This window comes from Sarcophilus harrisii, chromosome 2 (genome assembly GCF_902635505.1).
Source record: "Sarcophilus harrisii chromosome 2, mSarHar1.11, whole genome shotgun sequence".
NCBI classification, from domain to species: domain Eukaryota; kingdom Metazoa; phylum Chordata; class Mammalia; order Dasyuromorphia; family Dasyuridae; genus Sarcophilus; species Sarcophilus harrisii.
Genome location: NC_045427.1, coordinates 157532076 through 157560019, shown reverse-complemented (window position 1 = coordinate 157560019; position 27944 = coordinate 157532076). Strand labels below are relative to the sequence as shown.

Below are 27944 nucleotides of genomic sequence, written 5' to 3'. Positions count from 1 at the left end.
CAGGGTTCCCTGACATATAAAGGTAGCCAACTGTGGGGTTCTTTTCCCAAAAGCGGGGTGAGGTGTGTCTTCCTAATCTGCTACCATCATCATTTGGCAACCTGTGCCTCACAACTTCCCAAACTCATTAAGAAGCTGGATGAGAAAATTAAAAAAGCTCGCCAGCGATAAGTAGAGGGTGTCCCAAGTCTTGGTGCAGCTCGCTGCGCCGTATGTCACATTTCGTTTTTCAGGGGGTACAATTAATAACGATAATAAAAGCGCACGTACACGTTTATGTATGTAGGTATCTCAACTAGGCTAAACGCTTTATGATCATTCTATCATTTAATCCTCGGGGGAGGGGGGGAGGGGAGAAGGGGAAGAGGGGGGGAGGGGGGAAGGGGAAGAGGGGGGGAGGGGAAGAGGGGGGGGAGGTGCTGCTACGATCTCCTTTTTGGAGATGAGGAAATTGAGACAAACAGGGATCCGGTGTATCTAGGAAACGTCCGAAGTCACACACACTTGAACTCGGACTTCCTGCCCCAGACCCAGCGGCTACCGATCTGTCTGCCGGCGGTCGGGAGTCACAAAGTGACAGAGCCAGAACACAAGCAGTCCATCTTACCTCACGCGGTGAGAGGGAAGAAGCCCTCGCAGTTGGCTGCTCTTCCAAGTTGTCTCCGAGAAGATCGAGGCCAGTATCGCTCCTTTCCGCCTCGGCCAGCGACTTTCTCTAACCCTTTCACAAGTCCGCCACCAGAAGCCCGAATCCCAAACGCCTCACCGAGTCGCTGCACAGTATCACGTGGAGAAATTCAGGCCCACAATTCTTTGCGCTAAGCTCGGGAACTACGGCAAGCGATCTGGTTCAGCTCATCAGCGTCGCGTCGGCCGAAACGCGTCCCCTCCCCCCGCGGCGGCGCCGGCGCGCGCGCCAGACGGGGACTCGCCGGCACGTCGGCGTGGCTACGAAGGGGTCACGCGGAGGTGGAGGGCTGCGGGCGGTCATGCTGAAGGCCGTCCAGCTCCGGTGGTGGCGGCGGCTGGTGCTGGCGGCGCTCCGTCATGGGGCGGGCTGCGGCTGCGGCGGCGGCGGCCGGCCGAGCGGAACTCGAGGGACTTCTTCTTACCGTTCCGCGTTTGGCGGCGCCGCCTCCGGCGCAGTGAATGTGTTCGATCGGGTGTTGAAGAGGAAGCAAAAGAACTGGGCGGCCCAGCAGCCGGAGCCTCTGAAGTACGAGTACCTGAAGGAGGAGGTGAGTGTCTCCTGCGCTTCGCTCCGCCGCGGATGGGCCCGATGCCTAGGGAAGGGCTGCTGCTGCCAGGGCCCGGGAACTGCCCTGAACCGAGGCGGGAGTGTGGGCGGCAGGGCGGCGCACGGGCTAGGGTTCTGAGGCTCTGGCGGCCGGCCAATCTAGTCCGTCGGCAAACGTTGGAGGGAAAAAACCAGCGCCATTCCCCACCCCACCCCCATGCACCCCAGTACAAATCCTGCGGGAACTGGACTGACGTTAAGTTTTATTAAAGTTATTCGGAATTGTCTTTTTTTTTTTTTTTTTTTTTTAAGGTTGGTAGTCGTGTTGCTGACCGTGTATATGACATCGCCAGGTAAGGTCACGGTTAAATTATCAAAGTATCAATTTGTGAACGAGAATCTTACTTTGTGATTCGATCAAAGCTTATTCACACCTTCTCATTTTAGGTACACTTGTCAGGGCCCTTCTAGATTTCCTCCCACTATACTAGAGCTATTTCTTTCAATGTTTTGACGTTGCTTAAATAAAAAGTAGGGCGTCTTGCCCGGCGAAAGAACTCTGGGAGATGACTAAAAACCATTACATAGAATTCCCAATCCCCATATTTATTCCCACCTGCATTTTTTATTTCCTTCACAAGCTAATTGTACAATATTTCAGAGTCCGATTCTTTTTGTACAGCAAAATAACGTTTTGGTCATGTATACTTATTGTGTATCTAACTTATATTTTAATATATTTAACATCTACTGGTCATCCTGCCATCTAGGGGAGAGGGTGAGGGGAAGGAGGGGAAAAATTGGAACAAGAGGTTTGGCAATTGTTAATGCTGTAAAGTTACTCATACATATAACGTGTAAATAAAAGGCTATTAAATTTAAAATAAAAAATAAAAAGTAGGGCGTCTTAAACATCATTTATGCATTACACAGAATCATAGAATTTTAAAATTGGAAGGGATTTTAGAACATCATGAGTGCAGTTTATCACCTGAACCAGGTTGTGATGAGTGTTTATGTGGTTTTCACTTAAAGTGCTTCAGTGTGGGGCAATCTACAGTCTCCACAGGCAGCTGGCTACTTTTTGATAATTTTAATTATCAAGTATTAGCTTATTTAAACCTAGACAATTCTTTGCTAGTTCTCCCTATTGCTTCTAGGTTTTCTCTCTGAGGTCAGAAAAAAACAAATCTAATCTTTTTCACTTTATAGCCCTTCAAATACTTGTGGATAGCTATTATGTTCTCTGCTGAGTTTTCTCTTCTCTGGCCTAAATATCCCTTCAACTTCAGCTCATATGATCTGTGTTAATAAGCCTTCAGTTGATCCCACTAACTATCCTCATATCTTATGTGCCCTTTGTAGCTAAATTCTTTAAAAAGGCCATCTGTAATAAGTCCCCCACCCCCACCCCCTTTTACTCCTCTAGATCTCTTCTTAACTTCTTACAATATAGTTTTTGACCTTATTCCACTGAAGCTGCTCTCCAGTTATTATTCTTAGTTGATAAATTCAGTGGCCTTTTCTCAGTTCTCATTCTATGTAATCTCTCATGATCTTGTTTAACATTTTATCCTTAATACTTTTTTTCCCTCTAGACTTCTGAGACCTTGTTCTTTTCTGGTTTTCCTCCTACTTTATCTGCCCACTTCTTTGTTTCCTTTGCGGTTCCTCCTCTAGATCATACCCCTAATCAAAGGTGTCCCTCAGGGTTTTTGTCTTGGATCATCTTTACTCTATATATACTATTTCACATGGTGATCTCCTCAGCTCTTGTGGATTAATTACTATCTGTAATGATGGCTCTCAAATCTACTTTTTTGCTCCAAACTCATTCTGTCAATTTCACATCTCTACCTGCCTTTTGATATCTCACACTAGATGTCCAGTAGACATCTCAAACTAACATGTCCAAAGCATTACTCATTTTCCCCCTCTAAACTCTTTGCCTTCTATCTTTCCTGTTGTATAGAGGACACCACCATCCTCTCAGTCCCATAGGTATGAAACATAGGCCTGGTCCTGGATTCTTCACCATCTCTCATCCTCATAGCCTGTTGGTGGGTCTGGCTGACATAAGTCACTCGAATTGGCTTCCTTTTATAGCCTCCCCAGAAACAAATACAAAATGCTCTGTTAGGCATTCAAAACCCTCTATAGCAGGGGTCCTCAAACTTTTTAAATAAGGGGCCAATTTACTGTCCCCCAGACTGTTGGAGGGCCAGACTATAGTAAAAACAAAACTTTGTTTTGTGGGCCTTTAAATAAAGAAACTTCATAGCGCTGGGTGAGGGGGATAAACATCCTCAGCTGCCGCATCTGGCCCACAGCCCATAGTTTGAGGACCCCTGCTTTATAACCTAGCCTCCTCTTATCTTTCTAATCTTACACCTTTCTGCCCATCATGCATTCCAAAGATACTGGCTCCCAGTTGTTTCACAAACAAGATACTCTTTCCTGTTATGAACTCCCTGAGGGCAGTGACTATCTTTTGCCTCTTTTATTGTCCCCCACCACTTATCATATAGCGGGTACTTAATAAATGTTCATTCTATGAATCAATAATAGCATTTTATTATAGGGGTCTTTTTCTGTTTGCCCATTCTTCCAGCCTCACTTCCTGAATTGGAGCTTTATGTTAGGTCCTGGCTTGCTACACTTCTGCTGGGAATGCATGGGTCTTAGTTGGTCTTACTTTGTATACTCTGGGATCCAACTGCTGCTTTGTAGGTTGGGTCCCCAAAGTTTGAAGGTGCTTAGAGGTGGTTCTGAATGGATACCTGCATGCAGACTTATCCTGTTTCCTATGAAGTCTAATACAGGATAAAATCTGCTCTCTTTTCTGAACTTTCCATGCTCCTCACCTGGGTTCAGGTCTTGTTGACACCAGTGAGGCTTGATTTTGGTTGGAACTCCAGTAGATTGTTGCTACCCCTTGGTGCAAGTCCCCTGATTGGAAGTCCAGTAGGGTGCTGCTACAGCTAGACACAGTTCCTTCTTCAGTACACACTGGGATTTGAACTCAGGTCTGCAGTTAGAATGACTAAACTTCCAGTGTACTCCTGTTAATAACTACTTCTTGAATAGCTACACATTAGGCCTGTCCCTCTCCAGTCTTAAACAGCTCATTGCCCTGATACGTATCCTATATAATCCTTCTACTAGAGGATTTTGCTTGGTCTTCTGATTATTTATCCCTGCTCCCCCAAGACCTCTGTCTATCCTTTTTGTTGACCTGGGCTGAAAAATAACTTTGCACCCTTGGATTTCCTAAATCAGAAATCCAAAAAAGGATTTCTCTTTTATCTTCATTCTAGGAATAATTGTATTTAGACTTATTTCACAGTTACTGGGTTTTTTTTAATAGTCTTTTTTTCTTGTTCTTTGAGAGGTGATAAGCTCTGCTCAGTTAATTCTTTCCATCTCCTTTTACTCTCTTATCCCAGTGATATCAAATCCCTAGATGCTAACGAACAAATTTCCTTCCTCAGCCTTAGTGCTCTACTTCTTCATTCCCATCTGTCTTAACTCTACCTCCTAGTGTCCACTTTGTTTCTGCCTAGCCCTTCCATTGTTCTTTTTGGAAAATCTCTGTGTAAATTTACAACTTTATTCTCATCTCACACTCTTCTCTCTACTCTTGTTTTTTTGTCATTTAGTGATACCCAGCCTCTTCCTGATGCTACTTATCCCATGGTTGTACTTTCTTGTACTAATTACACTTTATCTCATACTTAATCACTGAAAGAGTAAAGAGATGGCTAGAAAGAGAAATAGTAAACTTTCCTCTAAAATCATTGAAGAAGGAGGGAGAATGTCATGAGGACTTATAGATAGTGGCCACCAGGATCTCAAGTGGATGATAAATCTGTATAGTGAATAATGATGGTGGAGGGAAGTCTGGAGTGGTATTAGGGAGTAAGGAGTATTTCACCAACCCTCAGAACTCAAAGCAAAAGAATACAGATTGACTTTTTGGCCGAAGCAAGCAAACCAATGCAGCTCTTCACTCACCAGAATTGTGCTTCAATCGATTAAATCTCATCATCTTTTCTATACTAAAAAGTATTTGCAAAAACTGACTTTCCCATTTCTGCTTTTTCCTCAGACCAGAGGGACCCCAAAGAACAGAAGGTATTTAGAGGAATATGTGGGAATGAAGAGCAGTAGTTGAAATTGAATTAGCTAAAACCTTCTTGTCATCTGATTGCTCCTGCTGCTTGTTACTTCAGAGAACTCCAATAGAACTATCTTTGCCCAATTGTTGAGTCTTCCTTATTTGATCTTTCTTTAGCTTTTGACATCTCTAATCATTTCTAATGACTTGAAACAAAGTTGCGCTCTGTACTGGAGTTTGAACGTTTGATGATTTAACTTGAGAAAGGACCTCATTATACCTTATTTTGCCAGACTCTTCCTAAGACAATTCAAGTGGAGCATGGTACTTGCTGATAGACTATCCAGGTGTTATAGGTACATAACAGTTAGATCAGCACAATACCTCTGAAGACCTTCATTTTGATAGGCAGCTTAATAACTCTCCTCCCCCATTTTCCTTTGGCACTTCCCAAACACTGAGCTAATCTTTAAAATGGAGGTGTCTAGCTACAAAAGGGTAACAAAATGTTAACTTGGAAAATTTTCATGTGTTGTGGTATTATTGAAATCTTATTTCTTTTTAGAGATTTTCCTCTTGCTTTGGATGTTGGCTGTGGAAGAGGTTATATAGCACAACACTTAAATAAGGTATATTATGGTATATTTAAATAAGATGATTTTTCTTCGAGAAATGATAAAGTTGTTGATATTTTTAAGTTAAAAAATATCATCTTTGTCCTTATAAAATGACTTTTAAAAGTACGTTTAAATTTTTGTCAAAATATATGTAACATAGAAATGCCAGAATCTGTTTTCCCTTTTCCTTTTCTCTTTCATTTTTATCTATAATTCTTTATTCTTTTTCCAAAAGCTCTAATAGTCATTACTCATTTTCTTTTTTCCTTGTCAGAAGTACAAAAATGTTTTCTCCAACCAGTTTTCTTGAATTATTGCAAATGTGTAATGAATATTTGCATTATATGTAATTTTTTTAAATGTTTTATCCATAATTGTCTTTCATTTTTGTCAGTTTTAAGCTTTATCAATGATTCCCAGCACAAAGTCAAATTGAAACTAGAGTAGGTGCAATGTTGCTTGCATGAATGCAAATTGCTTGACTGAATAACCTAGGATATTGATTACAGATACTCATAGCCATGGATTATAAATTGAATTGAGTCATCATTCAAAGTACAATTACTGAATAGGTACTTTGTAACTATGCTGGTTAACGAAGATTCTTCAGTTGAGTTTAAAATGTTTATTTTGGTTTATTAAGCACTTTTTGTATACAAGGCATTATAAGATGCTAGGGTTAAGAACAATAAATGAAACATTTCCGGCCCCTGTGGATCTTAATGGGGGTGAGGGAATATATATATCTTTCTTTATCTTTTCCCTTCTCTCTGTGCCTGGTTCAGCTTACCTGAGAACAGGTTTGTTTTATAGATTTTGATTATCCACAACAATATTCTCCATCTTGTTAGCGAAGATTAATTGTAAACATTTTAAAATTTATCTCATGTAAGTAATTAAAAGTGTTATCCTGTACTACTTTTATTTAGAAATTTTACTTGGTAGGGTTTTTATTGCGGAAAAATCATTAGTGTTTTAAAATTTGTTCTCTTTCACAATTTCAGTGGCAAAAATATTTTTATCACTTTAACCAAATTTGTATTATTTTTCTTCAGGAAGTTGTTGGAAAAATTTTCCAAGCAGACATTGCAGAAAATGCTTTGGTATGTAGTTCATAGAATTATATTGATATCAGTTTAATAATGATCATCAAATGAATAATTAGTATTCTGTGAAATGAGTCTCAATCTTTTTTAATTATAGAAAAACAGTGTAGAAACAGAAATACCTACTGTTCGTGTTTTAGCTGATGAAGAATTTCTTCCCTTCAAAGAAAATACATTTGATCTGGTTGTTAGCAGTTTAAGGTCGGCATTTCATTTTTACTTTTTTTTTTATTCTCAATAATTCTTACTACAAAGGTTTAATTTTTTAAAAAGAACAAATAGTTCACTCTGTATCAGTTCATTGAAAAAATAACTTTGAAAATTGGTAGAATATAAAGTAAATTACACATAGCAGCATTTCTTCATAGTATTATTAAAATTGAGTAGAAAGAAATAGGGAAAAAAAATTCCACTTAAAATTTACAGAATATGTAAAACAGTTGGGAATCTGTCTGCCAAGATAATACAAAAATTACTTAAATGCACTTGTAAAACATAATTTATAGAAGTAGACCTAAATAATTAGAAAAGTATTCATTGGAATGTTTAAAATGAGTCAGTATAATAAAAATAGTATTAAAAATTCCCAAAAGATTGCTTTGAATTACAGGGAAAAAATCATGTAGACAAAAAAAAAAAAAAGTTGAAGAAAATAATAAAAGATATGGAAATGAAGGAGCCTGGTAGTGAGTGCCAGACCTAATTCTCAAAACAATTTGAAATTAGTTAAAATACAGTTTAAAAAAAAATTGGAGATCCATTAGTACATCACATTGGGTAGTCTGACTTTTACATAATTAGCTCTTTTGTCTATAGATTTCCCCCCAGGACCATTTCTTCCTTTGTGCTGTGTACTATACATATCCCTTCTAGCCTTGAAGGGATTCTCACCTTGAACATTGTGGGTCTTATAATCTTAGTTTCTCTTAATTTAGCAGCTGATCACTGCAATTTCTCTATGCATTAAATGCATTAAACAATGAAATTTTTTTTTTCCACAGATGTGGTTCACAGCATATTCATCAGCATATATCTATATCTGTTTTCATTCTTGTCAGGGCATCTTTTCCCACTCTTCCTGTCCTGTAAAACGTAAAAGTTTACAGTATATTCCCTCCTATTAAACAAAAATAGTCGGGAAATATTAGTTTAATAGAAATAGTCCACTGTTAGGAAAGCAGACAAATTCTAGCCTCCTATCATTAACCTGCTGTTGATCTGGAACATGTCATTTCATTTACAGGGTCACATAGAATTTAGAGGTAGAAGCAACTTTAGTATAAGACTTGATTTTACAAATAAGGAAACATGCCCAGACAAGCTGAGTGGCTTGGATAGGGTCACATGGGTAAATAACAAATCCAGGATCTCAAAGATGGATATTATTTATCTAGTGATTTTCTGTTACAACAAAGTTTGCCTTACTAAAATGGAAGCTTTAGTCTTAGATTTAAGAGGCTTTTTAGTCCGACCTGGATGTAAAAAATAATTCCTACTACAACATTCTTGATAAGTAGTCATCTGGTTTTTCTCTCTGCCTGAAGAACTGAGTGGGAATCTACCTCCCAAGATAATCTAGTTGATGTATTTTTGACATCCTGCCCCAAAAACAGTTGAGATCTTTTTGTTTTTTAATTCTCATTATTTATTATGGCTTTTTTATTTACAAAACATATGCATGGGTAATTTTTTAAACATTGACCCTTGCAAAACCTTCTGTACCAACATTGAGATCTTTTAGGGGTAAAGTAACATAGATACGCATTTTCTTATTTAGTAGTACTTGTTGAGTAGTTTTTTAGTCATCTCTGACGTTTTATGACCTCATTTGGGGTTTTTTTGGCAAAGAAATTGGAGTGTTTTTTTTTCCCCAGCTGATGTTATACATAAAGAACTTGAAGCAAGTTAAGTGACTTAATTCAGGATCATCCAGCCAGTAAAGTGTCTGAGGACAGATTTGAACTTAAAAAAATGAGTCTTCCTGTATTCAGACCCAACACACTCTATCTACTGTGCCACCTAATTGCTCTATTGTTATGGATACATTATATATAAGCTCCTTGAAGGCAAATATTCTTCTATTTTTGTTTATGTAGCCTCATGGACTAGAACAGTGATTGTCACACAGTACGTGTTAGACTAAACTAATGGAAAACACCATAAAAAATAAATTTGAAAATTGTTATTAAAAATAATAATAATAATATATCATTTAGCTCAGGCTATTGCAGATGTTAATACTTTCCTGCTAAAGTAGGGTTATAAAAATTTCTCGCAATTTAGTATGCTATATGTTTATTTCTTTCCTCTCAAAACCTCATGTATGGTTTATTAATAAGAATGACATAATTCTCACGTAGATAATCTAAGACCATTGGAATAGAATAGACCTTTTTAAGTATAAAACAATGATTTTAGATTTAAATCTGAAAGGGATTTTAGGTATGATGTAATCTAATCCTCCTTATTTGAAAATTGATACCTTCTGATTCCAAATCCATCACTTATTTTCCCTTGTGCTAAACTGTTTCCTATTTACATGTTTAAATTTCAAGAAAAGCTAGTAGACTGATTTCTGACTAACAGATTGATGTAAAGAATAGAATTTTAGAGTCATAAAGGATTGTAGAGATCATTTCATCCAACTCTCATTTTACAGATAAAGAAATGAAGTCTGCAGAATTGAAATTGCTTCCCTAAGAGTTCCATAGGCAGTCACTAGCAGAGATGGAATTGAAACACAAGTTTTCTTTCAAATAAAGTAATGAAAATTACTAGGGTAGAATTTGAGTAATTGAAAACTTGAAAGTTGTCCCAATGCCCTTAAAAAGTGTGATCGCCCCTAGTGAACTTGTAGTACCTTGTTTTAAGGCATTATATTTCAAGATTGCCTTTTTTTTTTTTTGCATTAAACTGTAACATATTTTTATGTTTCAGTTTGCATTGGGTGAATGATCTTCCTAGAGCCTTTAAACAGGTGAGAAAAAATATTATAATTTATAATTTAATAATATTGTTAAAGGCCTATCATTAAATATACTGCAGTCTTCTTTACTATAGTCAGAATTCTAAGTTTTAAGAAATTAAAAATTGAGTTTGAAACTTGCTTACAGATAAAACATGTGGAGTATTACTTAAAATTGAAATCAATGAATATTAGTTGAGCTAACTGTATGTATGGAATTAGTAGTTGAGAATGGTGGCATTTAAACTGAACTTTGAATGAAATGAAAGAGGTAGAATTGAAGAGAAAGTTCCCAGAGTCAAGATGGGAATAAGAGTATTATGGGAAAAGAACTGTAAGAAGGTGAGTAGCTTGTTTAAGGAGATTATATGTAATAAAACTGCAAAAGGAGGTTGTAGTCAAGTTATGAAAGACTTTTACTATCACTTATAAATGTTTGTATTTGATGATAAGAGCAATAAGAAGCAATTGGAGTTTAAGTAGAAGAATGACATAGTTAGACCTCTACTTAAAGCACAGAAAAATCATTTTGGCAGCTGTGTAGAGGGTTGAATTAGAGTAGGAAATTCATTTCCTATTCTAAATGAATTCAGAGATTATTGCAAGTTCAAGTGAGAAGTGATAAAGAACTGAAATAATGTGACAGAGTCTAGTGGAATAGATGAATATGAGAGACTTGGCAACTGATTGGATTTTTATAGGATGAGTGAAAGTAAGGAGTCAATCTGGATTACGGAAAGAATAATGGGATCTTTAGCAGAAAGGACATTTGGAAAGGAGGGGTAGTGAATGAAATGAGTTATTTTGGACATAGGTTGAGAATTACCCATGGGTTTCTTTTTCAAAATATTCATTAGGCAGTTGGTGACAAAAGGGAGAGACTAGGGGCTGATCTTGGGAAAAATTTGTCAAGAGGTGATAGGTAATTTAACCAGTGAGAACTGAGGAGATCAAGTAAGTATGAAGACAAGAGGAAGCAGTACAGAGCCACCTGTGCTTTGGGAAAAGGATTTGAATGATAAATGTGTAGGAGGCTGAGAAGAAATAGTCTCATCAGGGAGAGAACTAAGAGAAAAATAGTGTTGTGAAATACCAAGGGTCAAGAAGGAGTAGGGAATTTTTCTTGGTGTCAAATGAATAGGTAATAAATAATTGAACAGGGATGCAAAACCAGCTGCTCTCTAATAGAAACTTTATATATAGAATTATACAGCCAGCACACCTTCTAAACAAGTATTTGAACAAGGTCACTCTTAAATAATAGAATAACATGGATATCACAGTAGGAATCTATTATTCAAAAAAATTAAAGCTCTTTAAATTCTAGTATGTTCTTAGATATTCTAGTTTTATTGCTGAATTAAGGAATGCCATTCTAATGAAAAGGGAACTCAGGTTTGGAGAGGGCAGCAGGAGAACAGAACCTCTTGTATCGTTAGAGTTTGGATAGCATGCTTATTTATGCCAAGATGATGGCAGAGATGTAGAAAAGCCCCCAACAGGGTTTTTAATTTGGCAGTCTTCTGCAGCAGTTGGTTGAATATCTCACTCTTGAACTGTGTCTCAAAAATCATAGGAATAATGAACAAGGTCAGCAATATCTTATATAGCATGTGACCAGGATGCTAAAGATTAGGTAGGGTAGGAACAATTAGGTATTGTTGAACATGTAGAAGAAAGTGGAACTATTGAGAATGGTTATGACCAAGCCTCTGTCCAGTTCTAGCTCCCTCCCTGGTCTTGTTGAAGGTTGAATTGGAGCCGAGAACTATGAGAACTGATGACTAGTGACAGAATGGCCAGGGATCCCTTCTGGATGGCATAGACAAGTTTAATAACCAGTGGAACAAAGGTGATAAGAATGACCAGATTTCTCAAAGCCATGTATTTGAATCCAATGCCTCTGTTGTAGAGAGAAGCTGGGCTGAACACCAAGGCAAGATGAGGGCCAAGTGCTTCATCTTGAGTATGGATGAGTGATAGAGACATCAGCGCTGATATAACCCACTGTGTTGAAGAAGATGCCATTTTGTAGCTCCAGATCATTTTCCAGCATGAGGTCATTGTTTTTCATCTTATCAGTGCCCTTGGAGTAATTATAATTGTGTTAATGAAGTGCTCTCCAATGGAGTCATGACTGAGCTTCAGGGTTAATATATTGCTCAGGACTATAGAGGTGAACATGCTAAAACCTCTACAGCCATTTTCCTATTTGATCATAGCCAGTTCCCTAGCTGGAACTGCCTAGCTCAGTGTTTAAGGAGATAGTTGATACGGAACATGTAACAAGTTGTTAAAGGTTGGGAGAAAGATATAGGTTGAGAAAACAGACTTGGGAGTCAGGTACAACGTTATGTAGTAGGAAATCATTGGATTTGAAGTAAGGCAATGTAGCTTCCTGTTTTAGCTTTGCCTCTTATTAACTCTCTGGCTGTGGACAGGTGACTTACTTCTACTTAACCTCACAGGATTCTGTGGAAAGTTCGTTGTTTTATAAAGCAGTGTAAAATGTGAAATTACAGTTACACTTCCAAATGTGGCTAAAGAATCTAAGGAAATGTACAAGAAAAAAACAATGGAACAAACCTTGAGAATCATTTCATTTAATGGTCAGAAGGAGCCAGAGCCAGAAAAAGTGGCTGTAAAGGCAGTTCTGAGAACTTCTTTTTTGTATTTTAAAATGTTAAATTAAAGTTATTTATCTTGACTTGTAAGTTGATTTAATGAGCCCTGTTTCAAAGTAAGATCTCCCTTCCTTGTCAAGATCAAAGTGTTACCAAATATATGGCCAAATTCCAAATACAGTTTGAACTGTCAGAGGTTGAAAATTTTGAGTAAGAATGTAGCTATCCACTTCACTTCTGATACTGATCTGTTAAGAGTGGTTAGTTGGTAGCTTTATAGGCAGAAAGCTGGTTTTATATTTCAGATTATGCAGTGTTTAAATGTACAACTACTACACAATTACTCCTGACTAAATGATGGCTGAATGAATGGATTGCACAGCACTAGTTGTAATATGTAGAAGTTATTGAATAGAACATCAGATCATTTAATGTATTTGTTAGGACTTCACATGTAATTTTGAGATATTAAATTATTGCATGCATAAATAAATTTACTTTATTCTGTAATGTAAGTAGAATTAGTACTTATTCTGAAGTTTTTTTTTTTTTTTTGGGTTTTACAGATCCATTATGTTTTAAAACCAGATGGAGTATTTATTGGTGCAATGTTTGGAGGGGATACACTGTTTGAGCTTCGATGTTCTTTACAATTAGCAGAACTTGAAAGAGAAGGAGGATTTTCTCCACACATTTCTCCTTTCACTGCTGTCAATGATCTGGGCCATCTGCTGGGAAGAGCTGGTTTTAACACACTGACTGTGGTAACTATTAAGAAAATCAAGTACTTTGTCAATTGTGCAGCTCAGAAATAATTTTTAAAAATTTTCTTGATTTTGATGAAATATTGGCCATGGGGAGAAGAGGGAAGTGTGGAGATACTGGTGAGTTGGAGATGACAGTTAGCTTTTGAACCTGAGGGTCTAGGAGAATGGTATTGCCTTTTACAATAATCAGAAAGGTAAGTGAGGAAGGTTTAGAAGGGAAGATAATAAATTTGGTTTTGGACATGTTGAATGTATAATGTAAAACTGCTCAGCCAGTTTGAGATGGCTGAAAGATAGTTGGGAATCTTCAGCATAGAGTTGATAATTTAATCTGAAAAGCTGATTAGTTCAAGTGAAATAATACAGAGGGAGAAAAAAGAGAGGGCCCAGATCAAAACCCCAAGTACTATTATTCAGTTTTATATTGTAATCTTTATATTCATTATATAGAACAGTATATGTGCTTTGCATATATAACTGCTTAATATTTTCAAAAGTCAGTTTCTGACATGAAGGATGGAAAGGAAAGAATTGAAGTGAGTACTCCTGTTTAGAAGGCTATACTAAGAGACAGAATAAATTTTAACTAAAATGCCACTATAAGTTTGGGCCTATTTGCTACATGTATTCTTTTAATCCATGAGGGAAAAAAAGCCCACTATTATAATTCAGTACAATAGTTGATTCATTTAAGAATCAGAGATTCCCAATTAATCAATTTTTACTTACTGCTTAATCTCTAAGCTTAATATAGTTAATCCCAAAGCTTTCTCTTTCCCTGATCTCTTCCTCTTTTCTCCTCTTCCCCTCTCTTTTTTTCCCTCATTCCTTTCCTTTCTTCCTTTTTCTCCTTCCTTTCTGATTATTTTCAATGATTCCACACCAGGAATATGTGATATGTTATCTGCTCCTTATTTCTTAGCCACTTATTGGTATTAAATTAACGTATTCTCTCAGGCATGACAATTGGACAGGGACATTGACCCTTAGTTATTAAGTTTGTACAGTGTGCTAGGCACTGGAAATACAAAAAATGAACTTTGTCTTCAGAGAGCTTTCTTGTGTGGGGACAAAATAGGATGTTTTGTTTTGTTTTTTCTTTTAGAGGAAAATGGAAAGAAAGAGATCAGGAAAGCTTGCTTAATGTAGTACTTGAGCTGAGCCTTGAAGCTTGAGCTTGAACCAGAGTTTAAAAAAAAAAATGGAGGTGAAGAGGGAAAGATTCCTGGTTTAATGGGACTTTCTAGGCAAAAACATCTAGGCAGAAGATGCAGTAACATGAATATAAAACAGAAAATTGACTAATTTTGCTTGAGTGGAGTGAATGAGGTAGGGTTATATAAAATATACTGATAGTCTAGAACCAGTTTGCAAAGTGTTTTAAATGCTAGATAGAGACGTTTTTCTCTAATTTTGAAGATATCAGGAAATTACTGAAGATTTTTGAGCAATGATGTGACAAAGCTCTGCTTTAGGAGTATTCATTTACAGCTCCATGAAGAATGAATTGGAAAGAAGACTGGATAGAGGAAGACAAAAGGATTTACAGTTCCAGAGGAAAGATGATAAAAACCTGAAGTAGGGTGATTGTATTATGAGTAGAAAGACTGGTTTGAAAAGTATAATAATGCCAGTAATTCTTGGCAACTGATTTCCCTCCTCTGGATATACTCCCATTTGTCAACCAAAATTGGTGAGAAATCTAGAAACTGTTATCAGTTTTTGATGCAATGGAAGAAATTGTTGATATGAAACTTAGTAATTCACTTTAAAAAGCACTTAGTAATTAACTACTGTTTGTTATGCCATAAACGTATAAAGACGAAAACTCCCCCAAAAATAGCTTATTAGGGAGGAGGGAAGAATATATGTAAATAAATAGACACGTGCAAGATAATTTCACAAAGAAGAGAGCACTAAGAACTAGAGTATCAGAAGATATTCCTATAGGAAGTGGTAGCTCAGCTCAAACTTAAGGTAACTTAACTAGGATCAGAGGATAGAAATAATAAAGAGATTTTGGCTCCTGTATATGGAAGTCTTAAGGAAAGAAAAGCTATTTACTATATAGCTATTGATAAATATAAAAACTATTGACAAATGCAATAGGCTTCTTTTAAAAAGTATGTTTCCTGTTTATTGAAATATTTTAGTGAAGGTTCAGTTACCGCCTACCACTAATATAGAGGGATTTTCTGCAAGTAGGAGATCTTATAAGATGGTCTCTCATTTCCTTTTAAAGTTAATTAAATTATTTTAAAGTTCAATATGATAATTTTTCTCCTTTTTAAAAAATAGGATACTGATGAAATTCAAGTCAATTTCCCAGGAATGTTTGAGGTGATGGAAGATTTACAAGGTAAGGGACATTCTTGTAATCTTTGTTTTGTTCTGTTTTGTTTATGATAATTGAATTAGCATTAGAATCTTTGTTATTTTTACTTAGCCTTTCAGAAATAACAAATGATGGCTTTTATTTTTAAAAAAGAAATTAATCTCTCTAGCTAGAAATTGCTATAATATTTTGCATATATTTATCTGTGTATTGTTAGATCTCCTTCCAATATTTGTATTATTAATTGTTGTTGTTATAATTGCTTTCAAGGAACAGGGACCATTTCACTCTGACTTCATGTCCCTCATTACCTTCCTTGCACTTTTATTCTGTCACAATAGCACCTTATAAATGTTTGTTGAAATGAACTTGTGATTTTGATAAGCAATTTTTTATGTCAAGTTTTTTACTTAACCAGCAGACCGCTAGTTTGAAACCTGGGAAATTATAAGAATTTTAGGATTAATAAAAATACCATAGATTTATTTAGCACAGATTTTCAAAGCACTTTAAAATAGATTATCTCTTTTGAACCTTATTGCAATCATTGGGGTAGGAAGATTAGGTATTATTGCTATTTATAGTTGAAACTGACGCTGAGAAGTGACTTGACTCACTTTGAGATCTCACTGCAGCAAAGTGGGTAAAGATGAGACGTAAAGCATTGATCTTCTGACTCCAGCTTTTCTTTCTTTCTTTTTTTTTTAAATTAAAGTTTTTTATTTTTCAAAACATATGCATGGACAATTCTTCAACATTAGTCCTTACAAAACCTTGTGTTCCAATTTTTCCTCCCTTCCCCAGGCCCTCCCCAGATGGCAAGTTGACTCCAGCTTTTGAACTTTTTTTCCTGAGGCAATTGGGGTTAAGTGACTTGTCCAGGGTCACACAGTTAGGAAGTGTTAAGTGTCTGAGGATGGATTTGAACTCAGGTCCTCCTGACTTCAGGGCTGGTGCTCTATCCACTGCCTCTTACATTTCCCCCTTTGTAAGAAAGTATTTATTGCATTCATTATGTGTATTTTTTCTGAATGTAAAACTTCATTTCTAAACTCAGGAAAATATTGGTGCTTAGAGACAAGTGTTTAAAAAAGTTTTTTTAAAAATCTTAAGTAGTCTGGGACACATGTGCACAAGTTGTCATGTAGGCAGATTTTTATTAATACACACTCTTAATTGCCATCCATCAGTTCCCCATTAAAATGTAAGCTCCTGAGTAGGAATCGTTTCCTTCTTTGTTTTTATATCCCCAGAGCATATTATGGCTCTTTTGTACTCTGTGACTTGAGAGGTAGCAGTCACCCTTCTATCAGGGTGTAGTGCAAAAAACTTGAAGTCAGAACAATTGCATTTGAATTTGGTGCTTTTTACAAACCTCTGTCCCAGGACAAGTAAGTCACTTCCCCTTTCTAGGTGTCATTTGAAAGGGCTGATTTAGATGATCTCCAAAGTACCTTCCAGTACTAAATACTGTGATACTGTGATTCTTCAGTTGGTATTTTGTAGCACAGTTTAAAATGCTAAAAACAGTAAATCGGGGGTCCTCAAACATTTTAAATAGAGGGCCAGTTCACTGTCCCTCAGACTGTTGGAGGGCCGGACTACAGTTAAAAACAAAAACTTTGTTTTGTGGGCCTTTAAATAAAGAAACTTCATAGCCCTGGATGAGGGGGATAATCGTCCTCAGCTTTTGCATCTGGCCCATGGGCCGTAGTTTGAGGACCTCTGCTATAAATGTTCTCAAAAGACAATACCTGTGTCTCCTATCTACCCCTTTAATCACCCAATCCCTACTTCCTTAATGAAGCAAATGGATTAGAACCTTGGCATAATACTTAAAAATTTCCCAAGAGATTTCACTGTGACTTAACTTGAATATACTGTCTTATTTGAAGGGATCGTGTTTGTTGGACTGTCTTTTTCTTACCATTTGCTTTCATTTGAGATGGCTTTAGCATTTTTATTCAGCATTGTATGGTGCCTTATGACCTTACTTAGTGTAGTTTTGGGATAGCACCTTATATACACCTCTTGGTGTAGTAGACAAAATACTTCATTCTATTCTCTTCCATTTAGAAACTTAGATTCTGATCCCATCTATGACGTTTATCAGCAATGTAACCATGGGAAAACTCTTAACGTCTATGAAAGCCTAAAGAAACTCTTTAATACTTACATATCAAGTGATAGTAGACAGGTTATATGCTCTGTTTTCAAAAACTAATTCAAACCAGTGAAATCGAATTATATTTACTACCATAAACTTTTGAGATTTCATATTATTCCTAGGAGTATCGGGGTTGAAGATCAACTAGGCTATTGATCTTAAACAAAATAATGCACATATATTTTTATCTAACTCTTCAGATTGGTGTTAGAAAATTTTTGCATTGTTTTTCCCATAGTAATTTTGGTGTGCCCTATGTGAACTGCCATTATTATTTCACAGAAAAAGTCCAGGCTAATTTTTACAAAACGAGTACTCATCAGCTGATGAATGAGTGAGAATTTGGAGGCTTTCACAGTGGTTTTAAGGTAAGTTCATTTATCTTCTAAGCAATACATCTAAGTATTGTTCTTGTGAAACCGTCAGTAAATGAAGAAATGCTTTTCTTACATGTTGTTGAACTTACCTTAAAAGAACTGTGAAAGTCTTAAATATTCACCTGATGGCTGTATTTTCTTTTCATCACAAAATACAGGATAAGTCAAACATCACTGTGCTTCCCCCATTAACATGTTTTCAATACCGTTGAATGTTGAATGGCCCTGTTCATAATAACTCATTTATATTAAAATACAAATTTGAACTAAAAGGTTTTAAAGATCCCTCTTAGCTCTTAATAGAACATGAGCATATAAGAAATCTTAATTATTTATGATCTTAATGAATTTTTTTTTAATTTGGATTTAATTAATTGAAAAATATTTGTCTTTGTAAAAATTTGAGTTTACTTATATTTAATATTTGTTTGCTATATTGGAAAATCAAACAAAAAATATTTTCACTAGGAAAAAAATTTAAATACAGATAATATTTTATCTGTAAAAATCAGATATTTATGAGAACAGAATACATTGTGAATGCATATTTATTTTGAACATAAGGGTATTCATACAGAGGACTTGGAAGTAGTAGTTTTTGGTAGGGGAGTTATGTTTTTTTTTTTTTTAATTAAGTAGATTTGATTTTTTTATTAGTAAATAAATTTTTAATTCATGATAATTGCTCTGCTGGTTAGTATAATTGTAATTATCTTTGAATTACCACTATTTCAGCTGCTGAGGATTCTGAATTCTATCTTTTTTTTTTTTTTTTTTTTTAAAGTAATAAGCAGTTGGAGGGGAAGAAGAACTAACGAGAAGCTTTTCTGGTTAAAAAGAGAAACAAGACTTAGTCTTGGTAGCTAACCTGATGGTATATGATAAAGCCACTGAAACATAGAAAGTATAGTAGAGCTAATTCTATCCCATGATAAGAAATTGATTGTTGAATTAGAAATGTTGGAAAGTTTGTGTGGAATTTATTTTAGAATTTACAATAGTTTCACATGCATCCTAGTTTGAGGGAAAGCAGATTTCAGGTGTTCCACAAAAGGAATTAGTGGGATCTCATAGCCTAAAGTTTTACAGAGAAAATCAGTCCACAAAGCATAATCTCTCAAAAATGGAATTCTGCAAATGTAAAGAAAAATGATTATAATAAGGAAGAAAAGAGAGAATTTAAAGAGATGAATGTAGATGAACAGGAAACTCATCATCTGACATATTTCAAAAAGGAAGTACAGAAGTATCTGTAATTGAAGATAATGAGAAATGGATGTGATGAAAGTATAACTTGAGCCTACAAGAATAACGTTAGGAAAGATAAACAGAATAAAGGAATTCCCAAGATGACAAAATGGTTTTTTATTTTGACTATTTTGAGAAAATGAGCATTAAGAAAAGGATAGTAACTGCTGATCATAGTAGTTAGAATAAAGATAAATGAGAGGTCAGAGCTTTTTAACTATAGCTTATTTCTGTTTTCTTTGCTGAGGGGAATGAGTTTTGAACTGGAAAAAAATATAAAATGCCTAACAGGGACTTAGAAATCCAAGGTAAAAATAAGTAAGTGATAAAAGAGTTCTTCACTATTGCTTATTAGTTACCATTAAAAAAAAATTAGTTACCATAAAAAAAATCTATCCTAGAGACCTAGGATAAAGACCTAGGATATAGAAAGAGCTGGAAGATATAGATATGGAAAGATTGCTGAATCTTTATGAGTGATTTTTCCATGGGGAGCAAAAAAGGTGCTACAAAAGTGGAAAAGCACAAATATGTCTTGATTTTAAAAGAAAAAAAGAACAAAATCTGTGCACCATAAGCAATTGAGTTTGACTTCTACTCCTAACAAAATAATGGAATGTGTTAAAGGTAGATTAATGAACATCTTTGAAAATATAGCTTTATCAAGAACAGGTTTTGTCAGATTAACCTTATTTGACGGTTATTAGACTGGTGAGATTCTTTAACTAGATTTTAGCATTAGACAAAGTCTGTCACATCCTCCTAACCTTGAGGTACCATTGCAAGGTCACCACAGTCAGAGAATAGATCTGTTGCCTGTGGTCTGTTTTGTACCTTGTGCCCCAGAAGAATTTTAGATACAGTGACAAAAACAAAACTTAAAATAGGATTTAGTAACTAATAACTGGGAGCTGATGTGACTTTGTGGATATTGAGCCAAAAAGACCTACATTCCACTTTTGATACCTCTGACTACGTGTCCCTGAACTTGCTACTTTTCAGGATTCTAGACCTCTAAAATAAAGTAGAAAATATTCCACACTACATTGCTAGAGGGAATTTCCTCACTAGGCATTCCCTATACTAATGAAATCAATCATATGCTCAATCTCTGTCATATTTCTAACTATTACAACCTACTGAGAGCCTTATGCTTAAAACTTAATAGAAGATAAAGCCATTTATAGGACTTTTGATTAGTCATTTTATATTTCATTCTAGCTTTGTGTTGTTCAAATAATTCCTAGAGCAGTCCTACTAGTAAATATACAGATTTAATCTAATCCTCATATCAGATCCTTTTTAAGAAATTGCTAAGGATTCCTTCTTTGCTATGATGCTTAAATTGATGAGGTTGCCTCCAAACTCTGACATAATCATATTGGGATAGATGCTTATTCGCATAAGATCAGAAAAGAACCAGAAAAAGAGAAAAGGTAGCCCAGGGCCCACACATAAGCTTGCTCAGTTAAATCACCCTGCATTAGCTGCCACCTGCTTGGACTTGCCATGATCCTAGGATGAAGGGGAGACTGCCTTTTTTTACCCCTTACTGGAAATCCCAAAAATTAAATGGTGCTACTAAGAGAAAAAGAAGCTGAGTTTAAAGCTACTATTCCATGGCTTGTCATATTACCAGAATATCAAGTTTTCCCAGAATTTTGACACCTTATGGCCAGAAGCAGAACCCATAGCACCCACACAGACCTGAACTTTGACTGTGCTCCATGAAATGGTCCCTGTAGCACTATTCTTATGGACCAGATGGTAAAAGAGGAGCTAGATGAAGTTAAATGCATTTGAAACTAGTTAATAGTCAACTGTTAGGGTCTTTGGAAACTTGCTGTTTAAAATTCATTTCAGTGAGTTGGATGTAAGTGTAGATGTCACCCTTGTCAAATGTATAGGTGACATGAAGCTGAAAGAGCTATGTATCAAAAATGTAAAAATGTCAAGGTCTAAAAAGACTAAGGATTCAAAAGGCTAAAAAGGGAAAGTAGTATGGTACATGGATAAAGCCCTGGATTTGGAGTCATGGAATCTAAGGTTTGAATTTTGGCTTTGCCACTTAATGCCTGTGTGACTTTGGACAAGTACTGAGCCTCCTTTGATATTTAGTTTCCTCATATATAAAGTGGGAGGAGTTAGATAAGATTACCTCTGTAGACCGTTCTAGCTCTGGGGTCTAAAAGATTGGGTTCTGGGACAACTAGGTGGCACAGTGGATAAAGCACCAGCCCTGAAGTTAGGAGGATCTAAGTTCAAATCTGGTCTCAGGCACTTAACACGTCCTAGCTGTGTGACCCTAGGCCTCAGCAAATTGCCTCAGCAAACAAATAAATAAATAAACAAATAAAAGGTTGGGTTCAGTTGAATAAAAACTTAATGCAGATAAAAACTAATGATATCTATATTCATTGCTTTATGAGATTAAAAAAAAAAAACTTCACCAGTGCAAGTGAATAAAAGATGCAAGGGAAGGAATAGATGCTAGACAGCAGTTTGAATGGAAAAATATATGAGGACTCAGGATGAGACAGTGCTGCAGTAAATGTGATTTTAAGCTGTGTTAAGGAAGGCATAGGGAGTCAGGAGAGGCCAAATTTGTATCCAGCCTTTCATACTTGATACTTTTATGACCATGGGTAAGCCATTTTAAAATCTCTGAATTCCAGTTTTCTCATTGGAAAACTAGAGACAATACTTTTTGCTTCTCATATAAGGTTATTTATGAAAATCAAATGAGATAATGTATCCAAAGTGCCTTGCTGGCTTTAAAATCCTTTATTAAAAAATGTTAGCTATCATCATTATTAACATGGGAAAGGATACTACTGTCTGTTTTCATGGGTTTTTGCAGATTATGGATGTAGAACACTAAATATACTATTGTATTTAAATAAATAAAATTAGTTTTGCTAAAGTTTCTTTTTTCATTTTCCTATTTTATTCTTTATTTCAAGGTGTGGTTCTTGGGGAAAGATAGGGTAAGGATTGAGGATAATATAAAAGCAAAAGATAACAACTAAAATATAGGAAAGTATACTGAAGAGCAATTAGAGTAACTGGGAATGTTTTTTCCAGAAAAAGGCTAATAGGGTCAGGAGGGACATGATGTTTTTTTTTTTTCTGACATCTCAAGATCTACCACGACAGGGAAAGATCAGCCTTGTTTGGCTTGGCCCCATAAAGTTGGACTCTTCTGGATCATTTAGCTATCTAACCACTCATCAGACTCTTGTCATCATTCAGGGTCTGTCCCAGCTACCTAAGTGAATATCCATTCCCAGAGGTACAATTAAGTCCTCTGTATTAGAGTTCCTTACCTACATTATCCAGGTCTCGTCTCTTCTCTTCTGAGCTTCAGTTCTGTTTCACACCCTGGACTTCCCCTAATCCAAGTCCTTCAGGCAGTCTCAGTGCCCCCTAACCAAAACACAGGAGTTCTGTTGTGGGTGACCTACCGTCCTCTTAGTTACCCTCTGCTTCTACTTACCCCTCCGCTTTGTTACATATCCTTTACTCCAAGGAAACTATCCTGCTTGTGTCTGCACAAAGAATCCCCCTTGTGTACCTCTCTTCTTCCTCCCCTCCACCACTTAAAATTTCAGAAGTCTTTCAAGACAAGGCTTCAGCCACTTTTACTTGGGTAGTATGTGCTTTGTATTTCTCTAGTAGCCTATAAACTGTGAGGGCAGGGACTGTTTTATTTTTCCCTTTATATTCTCACCACCTAGCAGGATAGGTATTTGTTGAATTGAGTAGAGATATATAAAGTAAAAATTATATTGTGGTAGTTTTAGTATTCCCCTTTCAAAGTGGCTAATAATAGCAATAAGACCCAGAAGCTCTGGAAAAGAAAATATTTTCCATTTGGAGAAACCTTGTATGGCTGACTTAAATTAGACAACTTACTACAAAGGAAATAGGCTTGTGAGGTTTTGGCTTCTGAAATTTGACTTTTATTGCTTGGCTTAGAAAGAGGAAGAGAGACTTCAGGTATTTTTGCCTCTGAATCTTAAACCCCACCACCATCCCAAAACAAAACAAAACAAACCCACAACCAATCCACCTACATATTGAAATAATAGTGAAGTTATTAAAAGATAAAATTATGAAATTCAGGGCCTTAAGGTATTTATTGTATTCTCTAAAGCCTATTGTATATTTTTTTCTAGGTATGGGAGAAAGTAATTGTTCTTGGAATAGAAAACCTTTGCTTCATAGGGAAACAATGTTAGCCGCTGCAGCAATATATCAAGGTAAGAGAAAAGTTTAATGCTCCATATATTCTTGTTTTTACCAAGGGAGCTCTTTGCCATCTGACTAATGTGGATTCCCTTTGGCTTCAAAGGGACACTCAATGTTCGTTTATCTTCACAAAATTTCTAGATCCCTTGACCTCTTTCTCATTGACCTCCATGGAACAAATAGTTGGCAGTTCATTTTTACATCCCCAAATGACAACTACTTCTTTATTCCATAACTCCAACAGTGTCAGCCATTAAATGTCTTTACATAAGAAGAACCCTAGGAATTTCTTGGTACTACCTTTTAATATGTCTTTTACTGCAAGAAATAATACTTTATTGAATTATCTCCCTTACCCCCTTTTTGAATTTCAAAGATTTTTTTTTTTTTAGAAATGTATGGAAATGAGGATGGCTCAGTACCTGCAACTTTTCAGATTTATTACATGATAGGATGGAAATATCATGATTCACAGGTAGTATTAATTTTTGTTCATCTTGTCTCTTTTTTTTTTTTTTTTTTTTTTTTTTTAAAGTGGAATGGGTCTTGCTCAATAAAGCAATGAAGAATTAAATTAGGCTTAGTTTTGTGTGTTTTCTGGTACAGTGGTAGAAGCAAGAGTACCAGATTTAGAAAGGACTTCCATTCCAGACTTTGATATTTATTAGTTGTATGACCTTGGCCATAGCACTTAAAACTCTTTATTATGCCTTAGTTTCCTCATATGTAAAGTGGGAATGATATTATTGGCCTCCCCCTTTTGTGAAGTTACAAAGTATTTTATAAACTAAAGTGCTAGGACAATGTAGTGTTTTACTAACTATTTTCTTTGCTTTATTTTTAGGCCAGACCTGCTCAGAGAGGTTCAGCAACAGTATCATTTGGAGATTTAGGAAAAATAAATAATCTTATATCACATGGGAAGAAATAGCTTTTGATCACAATAAATATTTAGTGTTAATAAAACTAACTTTTTCCTCATCAAAAATTCTCTTTCACATCTACTGTAATTATATTTTGAAGCAAGAAACAGTAAATATAAAGTGTTTACAAATAAAATTATTACAATCCTTGCTAAAACAAAAAAAACAAAAGGCTGATTACATTTGGTAACTGTCCACTTTCACATGTTTTCTGTTTTCAGTTTGATCATGATGATTTCGATAATATGGTAGAATCAGCCAGAAAACATCTCTTGAGGTGTCTTCAAATATGTTCATGTATATTAATGTCAAAGTTGATGGAAAAAGATTGCTGCTTCTGACTTTGTCATGTCTTATACCTGCCTCTCTCTGTCATTTCTGTGGGAAGACTGAAACCAGTTTGTGTGTGTGTGTGTAGAACCAAGTATATTCTCATTCACTATAAAAATACAGACTTTTTTACAGCGATTTCTTTTAAATACAGTGTTGCATGCTACTTCCTTTGTCAGGGAGAGGAGCAGAAAAAACTGGAGCCTTATCATAATTCTGTCTTGTAAAATGACAATCTTCGTACATTGGGCCATTAGCCCACTCTCAGTTGTTAAAAACTTCATGACTTTTTCCTAGGGAACCAAGTGAGTTTTACACAGTGTTAAATGCATCTTTTTTCCTTCCAGTTCAGAAACTTAACAATTCCTACTCTTAACAGGTCAAAGGAGTTGAGACTTAGTAGGCAAGCTAGAGACAAACTGGTTTGTTTTTTGTTGTTTTTCTCTTGTTGCTTTTTGGGGTTAGGAACTTTTCTTGGTGTGAATGGGGTAATGATCACTAACAAAGAAGGCAAGATTGCTCAAGTCTTACCTTTGTTCCTTTTTTTCTCTGTAAAAAGAGAACGAGATCTTTATATTGGAGATGAAAGAACATAAATAACTAAAAGGGATACTAAGAGAACAGCTGTCATTAATCAAGTCATTTCACCCAGATAAACCATATCCTTGGGTCCTGAAAGAACAGACATGTTATTGTTGAAAAACTGCCTATGATAGATGAAAGTTTATAGGAAGTGAGAAGTGGCACAAAATTTTCCCATTTTCAAAATGAGAACAGACTAAACTATGCCAGGGAGCTTGTATTCCCGGGCTGTTCTAGAATAGGTCATTCACAAAAGGGTTGGCAGATATCTTAAAGGGAAAGTAGGTATAAAAAGCTCTGATGGCTTCATTAGGAACAGGTCATGCTAGACTTTTTTTTGACAGGATTACATTATGGGTATAACAGATTTTAGAAAAGTTTTTTATTAAGTATCATGCTATTCATGTTTAGGTAGTGTAATGCTGGAGAAACTGAGGTAAGATAGAGATTAGAGGTTTTTAAAAATACTTTATTAGAGAGAGAGTTGGGACTAGTCAATCCATCTTAACTGAGTGGTGGGACTATTATGTCAACGCATCCAGTGATGAGCAAGGGATCCAGTGATAAGGGAAATAAGGAGAGGAGGGAGATAGAGCACTGGTGAGTGGGAAATTCCAGGAAAGGACCATAAAAAGTTAAGTTCTTACAGTTGAGGATAAGCAGGAAGGATCATAAATTCTTATAAATTGGGAGAGAAGAAGCTGGAAGCTGGGATGTCTGAGCTAGAAAGTAACCAAGTGTTTGAGATAAGTCACCTGAAGTTTTATGACTCTGGAATACTAGTGGTCAAGACTCATAGCCCTACTTATCTCATTCTTAATAGCTGGGGGGGGGTGCCACCAGGGAGTCTGAGGCAGAACAATTGAGGGAAACCAGTTGGATTCAGGTTGGATGGTGATGATAGCTAGTGGTTCAGTGTAATTGTGGTAGATCTCCCAGGGAGTATCCTAATATACATTGTATGCTTGTTAAGTGATGCAAATGGGAGGGATAGTGAACACAATAGAGGACAGGATCCAAAAGACTTTGACCTGGTAGAGAACTGAACTGAATCAGAAAACATGAAATTCAATAAAGTCTAAAATTTACACAAATTTAAAATGGAGGTATGGAGTAGCAAAGGGTTAGAAACATGTAAAAATTGCAGTGGATTTCCAGTTTGATAAGATGCTGCAGTGTGATATGGTAACCAAAAATGCCTAATTTGTACTTGGGCTGCATTCAGAGGCATAACCCCTGGAGGTGCCCAAAGAGGTGGTATGCTATTCAAGAACTCAAACAGAGGCTGATGAAAGAAAGATTAGTTTCCTGGAAAGGAAGGCTTTTGGGAAGAGTTAATTGCTTTTTCTTTCCAATCTGAGGGGAGAAGCAAATGGAGGTCCAAAGAAGGTATTAAGTAAAGCTATTAATTCTTTCCTTCTCCTTGGCCCCCTTTTCTGTTTCCTTTTGTATATTCTTTCCCCTTTCCTCTCAGTCTGTTTTAAACTCCTTGAGGGCAGGGACTGCCATTTTCCTTTTTATATACTTGGCACTTTGGAGGCATTTTGAACATGTTTATTGAATTAATTGTAATAAATTCACTATATTCCATATGCCTTACCCTAGTTAGACCTAGGACCTGTTTAGGATCATGGTGAGGAGGGAGATAAATGGGAAGTAGTGTGGAGGCCTGGACCCCTGAAAGATGAAGTGAAAGTGTGCTTATCAAAGAACCTAAATAGAGAAGGGAAAAAAGACCCATATAGGTGAAATTGAAAGCAATACTTCAGTCAGAATTTGAGGAAGGAAAGTATAAGACTGAAAACCATTTACAAACAATGAATTATCATTTAGATATTTGCATTATAATCCAAGTGCTAGACTGGTAACACTGAGAAATTAAAGGAAGGCTTCCAGGGTCCTAAGGAGGGATTGTGATCTGAGGTTGGGTTTCTCACACTGATGGAATTATCCACTCAAGTATCTGAGTACTAGAGTCCCTTTAAGGTGCCTTAAAACAAAACCAAAAAAGGGAGGAAGGCTTTTTTATGTAGATTTTCTGCCTATTACTTTTATGTTTGTTAATTGCAAAATTATAGGTTATACAGTGAGAGTCATTCTGAAACTCCTGGGAAAGTGTCTTTTTCTGGATAAATGAGAGAAAATCCCTTTTAAATACTTTGTTCTGAAAATTAATTTAAGATGAAAAATTTTCAAAAATGTAATACTTTTATTTACCTTCACAAATACAGCATACCAGAAAATTTAACTTTTTCTTGATTTAAATTTGTAGATTGTTGGAATCCTTACAAAGTGTTA

At 36.1% G+C, this 27944-nt stretch overlaps 2 protein-coding genes across 4 annotated transcripts in view; one reads left to right on the top strand and one right to left on the bottom strand.

Annotated features, from left to right (window-relative positions):
* ESF1 (ESF1 nucleolar pre-rRNA processing protein homolog) overlaps nucleotides 1–912 on the bottom strand; it is an 83737-nt gene extending 82825 nt beyond the window's left edge. Inside the window, exon 1 of the mRNA XM_031951081.1 lies at nucleotides 608–912. The gene's annotated coding sequence lies outside the window, so the exon portion shown is untranslated. The remainder of the gene's footprint in view (nucleotides 1–607) is intronic.
* Nucleotides 909–27944, top strand: NDUFAF5 (NADH:ubiquinone oxidoreductase complex assembly factor 5). Of its 3 annotated transcripts, XM_031951084.1 has the most exons (10): nucleotides 909–1238; nucleotides 1550–1590; nucleotides 5920–5989; nucleotides 7013–7074; nucleotides 10015–10054; nucleotides 13233–13430; nucleotides 15732–15792; nucleotides 23739–23822; nucleotides 24204–24286; nucleotides 24656–27941. In XM_031951084.1, the coding sequence occupies exons 1-10, from the start codon at nucleotides 990–992 to the stop codon at nucleotides 24740–24742; spliced, it is 975 nt and encodes a 324-aa protein (XP_031806944.1). In that variant the 5' UTR covers nucleotides 909–989; the 3' UTR covers nucleotides 24743–27941. The 3 variants fall into 3 exon arrangements, with proteins under 3 accessions (XP_031806944.1, XP_031806942.1, XP_031806943.1); XM_031951082.1 differs by lacking the exon at nucleotides 909–1238 and having other exon boundaries at nucleotides 5920–5983; nucleotides 7027–7074; nucleotides 24656–27942; XM_031951083.1 differs by lacking the exons at nucleotides 909–1238; nucleotides 1550–1590; nucleotides 5920–5989; nucleotides 7013–7074; nucleotides 10015–10054 and adding an exon at nucleotides 12003–12101 and having other exon boundaries at nucleotides 24656–27944.

Bases quoted from the DNA above. Each gene is read 5' to 3' on its own strand.
- NDUFAF5 (XM_031951084.1), top strand. From the start codon at position 990: ATGCTGAAGGCCGTCCAGCTCCGGTGGTGGCGGCGGCTGGTGCTGGCG. The intron at 5,990-7,012 runs TATGGTATATTT...ACCAAATTTGTA, and splicing joins AACACTTAAATAAGGTATAT to TTATTTTTCTTCAGGAAGTT. The intron at 7,075-10,014 runs GTATGTAGTTCA...TTTATGTTTCAG, and splicing joins ACATTGCAGAAAATGCTTTG to TTTGCATTGGGTGAATGATC.